Below are 15,921 nucleotides of genomic sequence, written 5' to 3' on the forward strand. Positions count from 1 at the left end.
TGTCGCTGTGAAGGAAACACAGTGACCTTAAAAGTGTGTGGCTTCACTATTTAAAGAGACTATCCCCAGTTGTATATCACTTTACCTTTACATTTCTTCCACTCTAATTCAAACAACAAGGTCACCCAGGACACACACACACACACACACACACACACACACACACACACACACACACACACACACACACACACACACACACACACACACACACACACACACACACACACACACACACACACACACATCAACAAACGCAAAAGCATTTATCTTCCATATCGACTCCTGAGTATTTAATGTAGTTGACAATGGCTCCAGACATCCTAATCATTCTGCTGTCACATTAACTTAACAACATTTATCCGTGCACCGAAGGAGCGGGCTGCGATTTGTCCGGTGCCACATTATGTGTGTGTGTGCACATATTTGCTTTTGGCAGAGAGGGTGACAGAGGACTTAGAAGCAGCGATCATGATGCCGTTACTTTCTTTGGCTTTCATTTCACTGTAAAGTGTAAGTGATATAAATTTGATATTTGTTTTATGTAATAAGCCTACGAGCTCAGAGGTCTGTTTAAATCCCCCCCGCAGTGTTTAATAACCCCGGAGTACCCCTCCTTCCTGTAAGCAATGAAAAGGATAACTTGACGGAGCCATCCTGCATGCTCACATTTACCGTCCACCGACAGTTTTACACTAAATGCAAAGCAGCGGGTTGGAATTCTTCTCGCAGCCTGTGTGGAAAACTCCTGCCTGTCCCAGGCCCGGCGCTGCGTTCTGGAGTCTGACTGTACGTGCCCCTCAAATTGACACGACATGCTGCGAATGACCTACGTTGTCTGTCATCTGTTGGCATCCAAAGACAGGTGTGAGCCTCTCCCCCGAGTGATTGATGGTTGGTTTTTTCTCCCCCCATCTGTTTCTGCCCCGTCAGAGTTACTTAACCAAGAGGAGAATAAAAATAAAGGGGAGTTCGGTGGGTCAACGTGCCCGTCCCGCCAGTGCAGGGGGGGATTTCTGAAGGCTTTGCACAACGTAGCCCAGCTCTTGTCTCATGAGGTTCGAGTGATATGCAACGTTAGTGTGTTGACTTGTCATGAAACATAATCTAACAGGTAACGTCCTTCCCTTCCCTTCCCTGGCCTCACCTTACCCCTACTCGACTCCTATTACCACATTGCCCAATTCACATCCCATCTTGGTGTCCTGCACTCATGAGCTCGGGCTTTGGCTTGAGTTGCTTGGCGAGAAGCGAGTTTGTCTGGGGTCATCGTGACTCATTTTGCCGTCTGTGCAGTCATCGTGGCCCCAGCCTAACCAGACCCTTCCTCATCGCTATCATCTCTGAATTCAGGGGAGCAAAATAAGTTAGCAAGGCTTGTGAATGTCTCAGGAGGAAGTTTGATCAGGCAACTGCAACTCCAGTTAATTATAGGCTTGTTGGTTCCCCTGAACACAAATACATTTTGGGAATGAATCACATTTATTCTTATTTGCAGGGAATGTTAATTACGGTCAAATTACAAGAGCTCAGTTCAAATTTGATCCCTTACTCTCTTTTGGGACGTTATTGGTGGATGTTTTGGTCAGGGAGCAGGCGTCGTATAAATCACCTGCCACTCGTCTCCTCTTTCAGGAGGCCCGAACGTCTTACTGTAGGTTGTTTTAGCCAGGGCCCACTGGCTTCTTCACGTTTCCCCCTCCCGACACTGAGTGGAAATTACAGGCACTCAAGAGATGAGTGGATTTGCATTGCAACATGGTTTTCATTCATGATAGTACACAGACAAATGCGTCGGTGCCAAATAACTGAAGCCGCAGCGTCCTTCAGACTTTTCAATGGCATGAAGATTTGAACTTTCTTAACTGGGAACATTTGTGTGGCGATCATGTCAAAGTGCCATAAACAAACCTACAATTTTCCTCTTTAGAAACCTATTCTGTTCATTTTAAAATGCACTTCTCCTTGTCCCGTTACGCGGTTACGGTTAATGCCATTTTTATTTAAACTATTAAAAAACTGATATAAATCGTTGAGCATCATGTTTCACTTCTCGGGGGAGAGAAACTCAAACAGTGACCGTATTGACACCCACCGGGAGAGTGACTGTGCTGGGCTTTACACTTGAGGGCTCTCAAATGTCTCGTCGCTCGAGCACTGCCAAGCCCCCACCCAAAAACACTTGACCCCTGCTGACGTAGGCTGTCCCTTTACATTTAGGGACAGCGGCCCACTCCATTCTTAATACCACTTCTAGGACAGAGGAGCAGGCACCAGGAATCAAGCCTGACTGAAACACAACTTTAACTTTAACAGCTTTAGAAACTTTTGAGTCTAGAGTCAGTAAATAATTTTTTTCAAGTGACAAGAATATATAAATACTTTTCATATCTCTTAATTTTTTTGGCACAGTTTGTTTTTGTTCTGTAGAGCTGGCTAAGATTTTTGAGAAAGCCTTTTTGTCAGAGTCAAGGACATTATTGGTCCTGTTGCTGTTTGAAGTTGGTGTCTTAACGTGACTTCTCCGAAGCCATGAGTGCCTTGGTAATAAACACAGCGGGAGATGGGAACATTGTCGGCTTGGACCTCATGCAAAACCGCATCGAGTCGCTGAGCAGCAAGATGGACAAACTCATCAATATCCAAGAGAAGGTCCTCAACCGACTGGACGGGATGTCTCACGACATCGACGACATTGAAAAGGATATGGAGAATTTGAAGGTGGATAAGGAGGAGATCCATTTCCCGCCCAGGATGATGAACCACACCCAGGTAATGGGGCGAGAGGTGAGGGAGATTTGCCGGGAGATGAGCACCATCATGTCGGCGGTGAACCAGCGGTCCGAGCAGCAGGCTCAGAAGTTGGAAGGGATGGAAAAGCTGGTCCTCAGCATGCAGCAGGTGATCAGCTTCATTGGGAAGACGGTGAAGACTTCCAGGGTTGTGGAGCTGATGTTCAAAGGCCAGGTGGCTCGGAAGGGCTCCAAACTCAAAGACCACAAAGGAAAGCAAGCTATTAAGAGGAAATCATCCTCAGATGCTATAACCAAGAAGCTCGACAAGGTGAGACAGGCCATATGCCTCCTGCACAGTCAATGTAGACCCGCACTATCGTATGTTTTGGCATAAACTCTTCCAGAAATATAATAAATCCCTTTTTTATTATTGGTATGGTTTTGTGGCGTGTTCGCTTGCCAGTTCAGCTCTTAAAACATGCCAGCCATCACAACCCATCCATCACTATGAACAAGTCCTGATATTGTCTGGGTAACTTTGCTGACCTTGATTTCTGAGATTTCAGTCAGTGGGATCTTGTTGATGTTGGCAGAACATGTGAAAATGATCGTAGCAGCAGAGCTGACCACTTTCCAGCAAGCGTATGAATGTTTCTTGGCTTGCGTGTTGAATTCCCTAGATGGAGCCGGTTATTAAGTCGGGTTCGGGCCGTCACGTGTAAAAACCTGCCAGCTGATGATTGACAGAATTGTAGTAATGATAACAACACATTGTTCAAAAAAAATAATAAATCAGGTAAGCTTGTGGTCAATAAATATACCACATGCTGCTTTATGAAGTCCCTTTTTAAACTCATAGCTTTTGGATTTACACCTGTGACGAGTACTCTATGGCGTCTTCAGCATGAGACTCACTGCAGGACCCCCTGCGGGGCCACGGCGGAGGCCAGAAGTCAAAATGCCTGGTTGAAAGTGGCCTGCTTTAGAAAAGCTGTTTTTGGCCTGGGGCATTAGTGTTTATGATCCCAAAGGGCTTAACCCCTTCTGCTTACCAGGAATCCGGTGTCAACAGGTTATGACGAGTTAGTCTTTCTCACCCTTTTCTTATCTGCTGTCTGTTACTCTGAGAAAGTCACATTTCTGTGGATCTGTAATGCAAGCACGGTCTCGTCTTAACTTGAGTCCAGGTCAGTTATGTGCCAGCTGGGGCACAGCGTGTTTCATTTATAGTTTCCTACAGTTGTAAAATAGGTATTGTCTGAAGTCTGGGCCATGTGATTCTTTTGCAAACAACACACAGTGCAAAATAGCTCTTCATAAAAGTTTTTTGGGGGGGTTTAGGGCTGTCATATTATCTTTGATTTAAGGCTTCTGGAAAATGTCTGTATTTAACACTGCACACAGATATTCCAGAAATACTTTTACACGTTCATAAATCTATAAAAGTCAGCATGGGTGCTTATCAAAATGTGTGGTCAATTCAAGAATTATTGTTAGAAATAATAATGATAATTTAAATCAGATCGTAAATGCCCGGCACAATCAGAGCATAAAGAAATAAACTGTCAGCAGTCATGTGGACCATTTCAATGTGCTGAGCTTCAAATTATTAATCATAAAGAGCCACAAAAAAAAAAGAAAAAAAAAGCAGCAGGTAGTGAATTTGTCTTACTGTGAAGCAAGAAAGACAATGTATTTGCATTCAACTATCTATTATTGACTGATGGTTCAGATGAGCTACAATATCTATCTATTAGCTCAAACATATCATATATATGTCATATATAATGTAGTTGTACTGTTAAGTGTGAATCCAATCAAACAAACTGATGACATTGTAATAATCAAAATGCATTTCAATGTTGCTAATGACAATATAAACTGGATGAAAACACATTTGAATACGGTCAGTTTCAATTTTCTCTTGACAAGGGAGGATTATAAAGTAGCAGTATGATCTTGAATGTCAAGTTAGCGTCCCAATATTTAAATCTTTCCTTATCTCCGAACATTGATGCCAAGTCACTGCAATTTGGTGACGGAAAGGAGGATTTTTACACCTCATGTAATCATTACAATTATCGAACATTCAGCGACATATTACTAACAGAAACTAAAGTACAAAAACAGTATATAACTCAATACTACACTATAGTCAATGCAAGAAATACCAATGCATCTACAACTTTGGGTGCACAGGTGTTTTAGTTTTTGATTGCTCTGACTGAACATAGTAGTCGTACCTGTATGCACGGTATCTGTTCAGACCGATAAGAACTTCCTGTCATACTAAGTTGCCTCCAAATCAATCCAAACCTGAACTTTTTTTTCTTTTTTTTCCCATCTGTGATCGCTCGACTCCACTGAAAGGTCACTTTCTGCCGCTTGGCCCCGGAGGAATCATTTGCACTTCCACATATCTCCACACTCCTATCACTTGCATAGCTGCAGAGGTTGTATCGCTGCTCTTGCGTGACCTATGGGCGGTGATTGTGATGTCATCCGAGAGCGCTATCACATACTTGGAAAAAAATACTTGCGTAACACTACGCAGTGTAGAATGGCACATTTAGTTTATAAGTTAAGATACAACTTATTGATTTGATTCCAGTGAAAGTTTTGTATCACAGTTTAATTGCCACAGTATCCCCCTGATGATTGATGGACAGTCTGATGGCTCCAGTGTGACTCACGTTTCAGGGAATTTCCGTTGTCGTCACAGCGCTCGTCAGATGGTAGCTCCATCTTCCTTCACCTCCAGAAGTGTGAGATACTTTACAAGTAACTACTGCTGCCGGTGCCCTCTATACACGCACTCCCCCATGTTTCCATTCAGAACGGTCCGGCTTTGCTGCTGTCACTGCACTTGAAATATCCCTCTTGCTGTTTACCTCACGACAGCGATCAGAAAAACAAATGTGAGACAGCAGAGGTTCAGGGGAGGTTTTTTTTTTTCTTTTTCCAGGCCTGTCTGAACAGAGAGTGTTTAGTGCGTTTCCTTAGCTGAGAAATTTGAACGACAGCCTGCAGTCGCTTGTAATATTTTCCGCTCGGGGTCAGCGTTGCATTCCACCACTGAGTGGGACAAGTGATAAGCTATAAATTCACCACCCTGCTGCCATCCATCCATCAGTCAACAACAAAAAAAATAAAAAATTTCAAAGGCATGCTTTTATACAAGCCAGTCTGTGCACGGAGCGACGCAATAAATGTGCTAATTTGTACGATGAAAGGAGAAGGAGGGGGCGCTTGTGCTTTGTTCTTTCCATTGCTCGTTTTTCAATCGATCAAATTGTTATTTAACAACTTTCTAATCTGTGTTTCATTTGTGACTCAAAATGTGCCATATTAAAAGTGTCACTGTCATTTCATTGTATTTATATTTGTGCATCAGATGTGAGTCTAACTTCCATCATCTCCCATCGTCTTTTTGGTTTGTTCCGGTTCATTTGCGTTTATTATCCAAATATACTTTGTTTGTTATTCCCTCTGTGTTCATATAACCCTACTAAGCATCATCATCTTGTCTTTTGTCTGTTTTTTTTTAATAGAAAACTACCTCTAATAAAACCAGTAAAGGGAAACAAGAGATAAGTCCTGCATGTGAGTCCGGTACTCCGCAGCCTTCTCACAAGATAAAGCTCCGTGGACCAAAGCATTTCCTGGCCTCTCGCAAATGTGGATACTTCGTAGGTTTATTATGCTTGTAGTCTTTATTTCAACAGGAAATGTGAAATCATTGATTTGATTGATATCATAAATGAGCTTTTGCATTCATGGCTTCATGTTTGTGCCTTGTTTGGGATCTTTATTTGCTCTAATTTCAGTTTTTTATCTGCTAATATCATAAAGACAAAGTATTTAAGAAATAAAAAAAACAACACTTCATGATATTTTAGTCTTTTGTCAGCTAAATTGTGTATTTTACAGGAAGTAAACAGGATTTATTTAGGCTTATTAGACATTAACAGATGTTCCAGGTTTGACTTTTTGCTTTTACTAATTTTAATGTTGTATCTTGCAGTTAAAAGACCACAAAGGCAAAGATGGGACAGATAAGCCTTCTTTGAGCCCCAAAGTTCAGAAAGCTCAAAAGAAGATGAAGCCTCCAGATACATCAGGTGCTGAGATCAACTTTTTGTCACCTCTACCAACACCCATGTCTTATTGGAAGTGTAAAAAAAATCAGAGACACTGCCGCAGCAATTGTAAACACACTAACGTGTCCTCTATATGAGGAACGTCTCACTGTATGGGAACGATATAGCCTTACATGTATCCGTAGCCTGCTGGCATTTATAGTTTGACACAGAAACCAAGTTCAGAAGGTTAGTGTGAAATATCTGCCAGTCTCGTGTTATAACGTTTCACAGAAACACACTCGGTGTTTATGCGTCTTCGACATTCCTGGAAGAGGTGCAATGAGTGTTTAAGGTGTTTTGTGACACTAACTTGAATTGTTTCGGGATTTTCCGTCAGATAATATTCCTTTGAAGAAGCAGGCTCTGCTTCTTGAAGAGGTGCAGAAACTTAACAGGGAGAACGCCGAGAAATCAGGTCACCAGCTCAGCCCCAGTCATTTAGATCTGGAGGCCGGCGTGTCCCCAAAAGATCAGCAGCCTGATGCCTCCACTTCCAATCTGGTGGACAAAGATTCCCGAGTGGCCGCAACCCAGAAACACAAGGAGGCTGAGGTGATTAGTGAGGAGGAGGAAGAGGAGGTGGAGGATGAAGAGGAGGAGGAGGAGGAGGAGGAGGAGGAGGAGGAGGAAGAGGAGGAAGAGGTGGTGGAAGAGGCCGTTGGAGAAAAGGTGGAGGAGAAAAAGGCAGTAGCTCCGGAGACGGAATCCAAGGATGAAGTGAATCAGAAAGATGAAGAAAAGCTCAAAGTCCAGGAGGAAAAACAGGAAGGATGTCCAAAACAGGAAGTGAAAACTTCACCTGCTGCTGCTGAAGAAAAAGTCCCGGAGCTTCCTGAAAAGAAAAAAGCCCCTCCAAGGTAGTTTAAGCGTAAAAATCACGAGAGGTGAACCCTGAGTGGTTTCAATTTGTTATGATGACGTAATATTCAAACATTAGAATTCATTACTTCAGATGTAAAAAACAAACAAACAAACAATAATAGTCTTTTGTTCCAAATCACTGTGGACCAAACATACAGGTGCAAAACACACAGCAGTTACAGTCTCAAGATAAATATAGCAAATTTAGGCTGACGTCAGACTTCCTGAAGGATTTCACATCAGAAGATATTGTGGTTAATCAGGATCTGTGGCCATTAAAAGGATTTTAGAGACTTTCTGTGAAAAGATCCTTCTATGTGTTATATTGTTTTATTGTTGTAGATCACTATAGCTTATTTTATATGTTCTAGTCACATTCAGTTCTCAAAAACGTCCTTCAAAATAAGTTATAACCTCTACTTAATCATTATTATGATAATTTCTTGAAAAGCATTTCAAGAAATAACCTTAACTCATCTCACCTTAACTTAATAGAAAAGATGTGACAGTGTGAGATTGAAGAAATATCTAACTTCTATCACATTTATGTGGAGCTGTATTAATCCATTCACTTGTAGGGTTGCAGATGCACTTTGTCATGTGAAATAAGGATGATTTGCTAAATAAATATGCCAGGCCTCGACTCAGAATAACAGAAAATCTATTGTAAATCAGATGTTTTATAAGAGTGAGTTCAACGTGGTAAATAACTTAAATGACTTGTGCTCAAACTAGACTGCCTCCAGCTGAGGTCGCTGACATTTATATTTATTTTAAGGCTTTATTTTTAGTTGGAATATCATTAATATCATTATCTAATGTTTGCATCAAACTGACTGAGGAATAAGAGCGGCGTTATGGCTTAATACTTTAATCATTAATTGTTTGCAGGTCTGAAATAACCAAAGATGCCGCTTCATCTCCGAAAGCTGAAAAGAACCACATACCGGAGGCCACCAGCAAAAATATCAAATCCTTTGTGACGGAGGAACACTTTGTGGTGGAGGATCACACAAACAGCCTGGTGGTGAAGGTGGAGGAGAAAGAGAAAGAAGAAGAGCAGGAGGAGGAAGAGGAAGAGGAGGAGAAGCGACAAGACAACGAGGATGATGAAGAGAAGCTTGAGTCTGAGGGTTGGGCTGTCTTCAGAGCCGACGGAGTAGAATTTAAGTTGAACCTTAAACAAAGGGTTGGCGAGGAGAGGAAGGACAAGAGTGCAGGAAAGGATGCAGAGAAGGAGGAAGACGACGATGCTGAGCGGTACTACATTGGTGAGTCACCACTTCTGAATATTCTCTTCATCAACATTTGAAAAACTTTATCTTTCTTTTTTACCAATGGAAACAATAGTAATGGACAGTTACATAGAATTAGACACCAGACACAACTTTTATATTGGAGTTAGAGTATTTTGGAAAGTAACGAGATACAAGAGGATAAAATGTTTTGCGCTTTGAGGGCAATTTACCAGGGGAAATATTAACCTTATATTTTGTGATTGAAACTACTTCACCAGTAGAATAGATAGAAAACCGTGAATGAAAAGTAAATATTAATCTAAAATGAAAAGAACTGTTTTTGGGAGTGAAACTCACTAAATCAACTCGAAGCTCAATCGTCACACAGAAAACCTGTCATTTCTGGTTCAAAACCAAACTACAAACGTTAACGACTTCAAAGTTTAACTGCTTATGGGAATTTACGGAAATGAATTCCATTTGGCTACGTCGAGTTCCAGGTTTTCACATTGAAAGAAATGGTTTGAATGGAGAGTTATATACAGCCTGCTACCTTCACACCTGTTATATTTTTAGTTAGGTACTTTACCATAATCATTTCTCATGATGAGATTCGTTACATTTACCTAATGTTAACTTCAGATGACTTTGAAAATGACATGGAACAAGATGTTTTATTCTACCAGACTGACTAAAAGTTTCACTTTTAAAGACATGGATAAAGTAACATCGGCTGAGAAGTTATGGGTCAAATAGCAAGCCACATATTTTCCGCATAATATATTGCAAAATGATAGTTGTCACCGTATCAACATGTGGGAAATTTATATCGCAAAAGACTGATGAGGCACTGTTTTAGTTTTGCTTTCATCCTCTGCATTGCAAGAACAAATCTCAAAGCACAAAGACATTAAGAAAATATACTTCAGTGTTCATATTTATTGCAAATCATATCCTCATCGCAATACATTGCAACATTGTTCACCTGATCTTGTGCAGTCCTACTTTTTAGATTCTTCATGTCATATACTATATCCGGAATTCAAAGTCTGTATAATAACAACAAATCAAATCATTTACGCACACTGTTGATGGAAGTTGTTTTATTATTGTGTTGCTCAGTTTGATGTCTGATTTACTCGACGGGTTCAGCTGAAGGTACATCAGTTGGCGGGAGGAGGATATTGTGATCCGTATAATGGATGATAGCACTTCCCGAAAGAGACAGATTCATTAAATAAGAAGCAGCAACACGGCAGAGAAAAACTATCAACATATAGTGCGCTCTTATATTGGTAGACTTCTCTTAATCTCTAAGACTCTACAGAGACGGTGGATGTTCAAGTAGATTACAGTCAGATATTTGGCCTGGTGATGTCAGGATAAATGAGGTGTAAACAGGAGTTTAGTGGAATTGTAGCAATTTACAAAAAATAATAAAAAAAAACCAGATATGAGACACAACAGCAACTATATTTATATATATTTACATATTGGTAATTGGAACTGCTTTACAAGGTTTTGCATTAGTAAATATTTGTTAGTGTGTTACTTTAAATTGTATCAGAGTAACCCTAATGCACACACTGTATATACGTGTGTACATTTAAATGTATTCTTTCATGAATAAATAAGTAAATTGAGGTTTAATCAAAAGAAGAACTTGCTCCTCCACCTCTGTTCGGCCATCTGAGGTTCAGAACGGCGCGTTCGTACACGACGTGCTAATTTGATCATGGCAGCCGTGTACCGCTCCAATAACTTCTCTGTGGCTGATTATCGGGGAGGCTTCTGCGTTCTCACGTTCCCCGTTAACTTATTAATCCAGATTATACCTTTTTCTTTTCTCGTCGCCCCTTCCTAACTACAGACACCGCGGGTCCTCCGGCAGCCCCTTTCAATCACCGCATCGTGTCGGCCAAGCCCAGTCAGATCAGGAACTTCTACACCATCAACTGGCAGGAGGTCCTGGGAGGGTGAGTGCCTCCTCAGATCTCCTCAAATCTCCTCAAATCTCCACCAAACACACAACAAATTAAGACGTATATTGATCAAAGAGTGCGAGAAGGACGCTCTTGCTTTGCCGGAAAAAAAAAAAAAATCCTAATTGCATAAGCACTATCCCACCACCTCCTCGCTCTCACTCTTTTTTCTTTTTTCTTCCCCGATGGTTCATAACTTCAGAGTCACGGGAGTTATTTTTACTTTGGAGCTGACTGGTATGTGAAACTGTATCCAGGGTGCCAGCTGGTAGCTAATCACTAAGTGTTAATCCGAGTCTTCAAAGAGCAGACACAGCCCGGCTCAGATTTAATGAAATAACAGATTAGGCACAACACTCTTCAGAAACATTCCCATTTGATGGGAGATCGGTTTTTGATTTGTCATGGGAAAACATGCGACGCTCTCGCTGTCTTATTTCACGACTGGTTCCCGAGTTGGCATCTGTTCCCGTTCCGTCACAGACATTCTCGTACAGAGATTCCTGTCCGTTTCTCCATTTCTTCAGGGGTCGTTTCGGCCAGGTTCACAAGTGCGTGGAGAACTCCTCGGGACTGACTTTGGCGGCAAAAGTCATCAAGTCTCGCGGTCAGAAAGAGAAGGTACGACGCCGAACATGACACCGTGCCTTACGACAAATTAGTCCTATTCTGAGAGGGGGTGCAGTGCCACAAGTTATAAAAAGACATGGGGCCCAGTTGCACATAGTCTAGTACACTAAAAGGCCACATAGGAAACAGAAGCAGAGGAAATACTTCTCACCTCGGTGAGAAGTATTTGACCTCGAATTTAAGACGCATTGTCTCTCCCAGCAGAGAACAGCTTACACTTCTCATGGTGTCTGTCTGTCTTTGTCATCTATATTTGTGTGTCCTTGCCTTTGCGTGTGTTGGTCTACTTTTGCGTTTGTCTGCGCCTGTTGTTTCTGGTAGGAGGTGGTGAAGAATGAGATCCAGGTCATGAATAATCTGGACCATGCCAACCTGATCCAGCTCTATGCAGCTTATGAGTCAAGGAATGACATCATCCTTGTACTTGAATAGTATGATCCCTCTTTTGTACCTTTTTAATCTCTGTGTAGCGATGTTTTCTATTTACACCTGTGGGACTAGAGCTTTTCTAAATATTGATATGACAATGTATTAATCGTTTTCCTTAAATTATCTCATTATGGGAAACTAAATTGATGCTTCAGATTCAAAATGATTACATTTTGAATGAACACATGCGTCATTCTTTTGTGTGGATTTTCTCTGTCGCCAGCGTTGGTGGAGGGGAGCTGTTTGACAGGATTATTGATGAAAACCACACTCTGATGGAGCTGGACGCTGTGGTGTTCATCAGGCAGATCTGCGAGGGCCTGCAGCACATGCACAAAATGTCCGTCCTCCATCTCGACCTGAAGGTAAAACGCTTGAAAAGTTCGGTGAACACGCGCACGCTTCCTAAAATTCAAAACAGAATTCATTCAACTTGATGATTCATTCTGCTGAATTTGCTTTGGTATAATCTTAAACGGTCTCGGTTTGTCGTTGATAAATTGCAGCCAGAAAACATTTTGTGTGTGAGCAGAGTCACGAATAAAGTCAAGATCATCGACTTTGGTCTGGCCAGGATGTAAGTGGGGATATTCCTTTCCGTTTTTGAGACAGTTTTGATAGCTCTTTAAACAATGGCCCGCATGAATTCAAATGATTATCCCACTTAGGTACAAACCCAGAGAGAAACTCAAGGTGAACTTTGGTACGCCGGAGTTTCTCGCCCCGGAAGTCATCAACTATGACTTTGTGTCGTTCAACACGGACATGTGGAGCCTCGGTGTGATCACCTACATGCTGTAAGTAACACACACACACACACACACACACACACACACACACACACACACACACACACACACACACACACACACACACACACACACACACACACACACACACACACATTGTAATGTCAATAACACTCTGATTGTCCCGTTAGTCTGAGTGGCCTCTGTCCCTTCCTTGGAGACGATGACAACGAGACCCTGAACAACATCTTGGCCTGTCAGTGGAACTTCGAGGAGCAGGAGTTTTTAGAAACATCTGAAGAAGCCAAAGACTTCATCTCCAGACTTCTTCTTGTGAACAGAAGGTATTCCTATCCTGTCTTTAATTTGACCCTCAAGATGAGTCCTAACATGCGAATCTAGAAGAAAAATATTACGAGCTGCAAGCGAGCTGCTTTGACTCCTTTTAAAAACTCACTGAAAACTCACTTCTACTACTACAACGACTACTACTACTACTACTACTACTAATATTAATAATATTACTAATAATAGATGACAGTAATTAGTTTCTGGCACACTACAAAAGTAAAAGTACTATAACACTAATGTGTTACAGGTTATAGTTACAACACTGCTGATAGCAACAGTATTTTTAACTTAGAAATAAATTGCTATCTTGCTGAGCAGGACACAGAATTTATTTCATCTTTTTCGGCATCATTTAAAAAAAAATAATTACGGAAAATGTAAATTTTAAAACCACTACAGCGATTTAAAACAGTCACCACAGTACTTTGTAAAACGAAAGTTTTTTTGTTGTTGTGTTTGCCATCAGTTGGAGAATGGGGGCCTGTGAAGCTTTAAATCATCCCTGGCTGTCAGATTCAGTCCTTCATCACCGTCTTTATACAAAGGTATGAGCGTCAAGGAAGCCATGACAGGTCTCACAGAGTTATTAAATCCTAATTTCACAAAATAATTTCACAAAATAATTCCCAAAAAGTAATGAGACAAATATCATTTCAAATTAATATTCAGATTTCATTCACTGTGTTCTAATTCTATTTCTGGGTGTTTTTAATGTTGTAGAAATGCTTTAATCATGTGGTCAAACCAAAATGGAAAATACATTCTATGTATGTAAAAAAAAAAGCTAGTTTTTTAAAAAAACACTTCATTTTGCTTATTTTACAGAAAACTATGTGCAGATCACGGCGATCATCGTGTGTGCCCTCAACTGATTGTTGAGGTGGGTCCAGGTTGTTTTTCTTGTTTGTATTTAATGATAAAAATACAATAAAAAGGTTTTATCGATTCTGTGACAATTATAGACTTGTATAACAATGAATACCTTAATGATCTCAAGATAATGAGAAACCTTTGTTCAAAGCTATCACAACGATTGTTTATTAAATTCTGAATAACAGGACAAATGTTTTTATAGAAGTAAATGCTGTTACACTTCTGTTAAGAGATAAAGGTTATCTTACTGAAGTTATCCAGAAGGGGGAGCCATACTTCCAAAATTGTGCAAAGAGACCTTTTTTGTTGCAGATATTGAGTGACCGCCATGTCTCTTTTCAGACTCCCTCACTGACATGACGCCTCCATCTGTGGCCATTTGGACCAACTCTTCTATCCATGTACACCACCTGAACCCACCTGGAATATGGACTGAAACTCCGTCGCCCCCGTCCCCTCCAACATGTGATCCACTGTGTTGTGTTAATGTGAATGGCCTCAATCAATGACATTGACTTGTTAATAGTCTCAATCTGCAATATATTCTGGAAAGACAAGTCAGATAGTAGGAGCATCTTAGCGTTTTACGTTGCCCTGCAGTGATTGCGGTGTTAGTAATGTTCAGGTATTACTGCGCAAAAAAAAGGAAAAAATGTTCACACAGCTGTTGAGTTTGTAGTTTTGTGGTGGCGTTTTACTGGACTGTTTTTCTTACGTTTCCATCTCGGCGTTTTCGAAACGGTGCTAAAGCCACTTGAGTAGACACGTACCATCACAAACTGGAGATGAAGTGTGTGGCACTTTTCACGGTTCAACGAGCACAATTTACCCTTTCATTCGCCTCGACTCACCCTCGTGTTTCCCTGACCACACACTCTGTCTGCTGATAGATGAAGGCTTTATCTTTGTAGAAACATACCTCAACTGCTGTTTGTATGAAATCTTCTGCAGGATTAGCGTCATGTAAATGTGGCTGTCTTCACCCCCACCCCCCCGGGCTATAAATAATTAGATTTTTGGCTTGTAAATAGATACCAGTTGAACTTTAGCTTTTCGAAGGGGATACACACTGTGCGTATGGACAGGACGGTCTTTGTACGGTTCGAGTCAACAGTTGTCGTATATATGTGCACTTTATAATGTTATTTCTTTAACAAAGAATATTAAAACAAAACACAGAGGCTTATAAAGTTGGATCTCTTCACATTTCCTTCATCAATAAGTTTTAAAGGAACTCACGTCAGCAACACAGTTTATGTCTTATCACCTTATTTTAAATCTTTGTTGCATGTCTTTATTTGTTGCGTTCACTCACACACTCAGCAATTACATTTTTTTTTTTAAACATTTTTTTAAACTGTACTGTATGCTCAAAACACTTTATTGCGACTCTGGTCGCATAATCATGGCACTGTAGATGCTTTTTCTTTGTTAATGCCTTCTGTGAAGGCTCACTGACGTTACCTTAGCTGTTAAAATGTTGTCGGAGCTAAATTACTGTAGTTGTAATAGACAAATCGTATGTTGATTGTTGAAACACTGAGTGCCAGTAAGAGAAAAGATCTTCACTGAGTGTTAACAAATTCAGCATGTATTTGTGAAGTGTGCACACACCCATTAAACTCACATTGTGAAGTAAAACAAAAAAAATGTTGATGTTTATTTTTGTTCATATTAATTTAATTACCTGTTTATTTGATTGAGATTTATGTATTTAATCACTCAGTTTTCAATATTTCTTTATTTACTTGCCAAGTTTCATGTATGTATTACATTAGCTATATATTTAGTTGTTAGGGCCACTTTATGGGGATAAAGAGCACAACTTTATTTTACCCATTTTAAGAGCAACAAGAAATTGAGAATAAATGAAATAGAAAAAGTAAATACCACCAATACAAAATGACTTAAATTACAATATTCATCATATA

The 15,921-nt window shown here is 40.6% G+C and overlaps 1 protein-coding gene across 1 annotated transcript; it reads left to right on the top strand.

Annotated features, from left to right (window-relative positions):
* Window positions 1-2,243: 2,243 nt before the first annotated feature.
* mylk4a (myosin light chain kinase family, member 4a) lies at window positions 2,244-15,627 on the top strand. Its single transcript, XM_080473291.1, has 14 exons — window positions 2,244-3,063; window positions 6,760-6,856; window positions 7,215-7,734; window positions 8,630-9,009; window positions 10,847-10,952; window positions 11,486-11,579; window positions 11,910-12,019; window positions 12,241-12,382; window positions 12,524-12,594; window positions 12,686-12,814; window positions 12,958-13,110; window positions 13,584-13,662; window positions 13,943-13,997; window positions 14,333-15,627. The coding sequence occupies exons 1-13, from the start codon at window positions 2,533-2,535 to the stop codon at window positions 13,994-13,996; spliced, it is 2,466 nt and encodes an 821-aa protein (XP_080329417.1). The 5' UTR covers window positions 2,244-2,532; the 3' UTR covers window position 13,997; window positions 14,333-15,627.
* Window positions 15,628-15,921: the final 294 nt, after the last annotated feature.

The sequence above is a fragment of the Lipophrys pholis genome (genome assembly GCF_963383615.2).
Source record: "Lipophrys pholis genome assembly, chromosome: 1".
In the NCBI taxonomy this organism is placed as follows: Eukaryota; Metazoa; Chordata; class Actinopteri; order Blenniiformes; family Blenniidae; genus Lipophrys; species Lipophrys pholis.

Excerpts from the sequence above, each read along its gene's own strand:
- mylk4a (XM_080473291.1), top strand. The coding sequence starts at position 2,533 with ATGAGTGCCTTGGTAATAAACACAGCGGGAGATGGGAACATTGTCGGC. Across the intron at positions 6,857-7,214 it reads GAAGCCTCCAGATACATCAG|ATAATATTCCTTTGAAGAAG; the intron begins GTGCTGAGATCA and ends ATTTTCCGTCAG. Across the intron at positions 9,010-10,846 it reads TGCTGAGCGGTACTACATTG|ACACCGCGGGTCCTCCGGCA; the intron begins GTGAGTCACCAC and ends TCCTAACTACAG.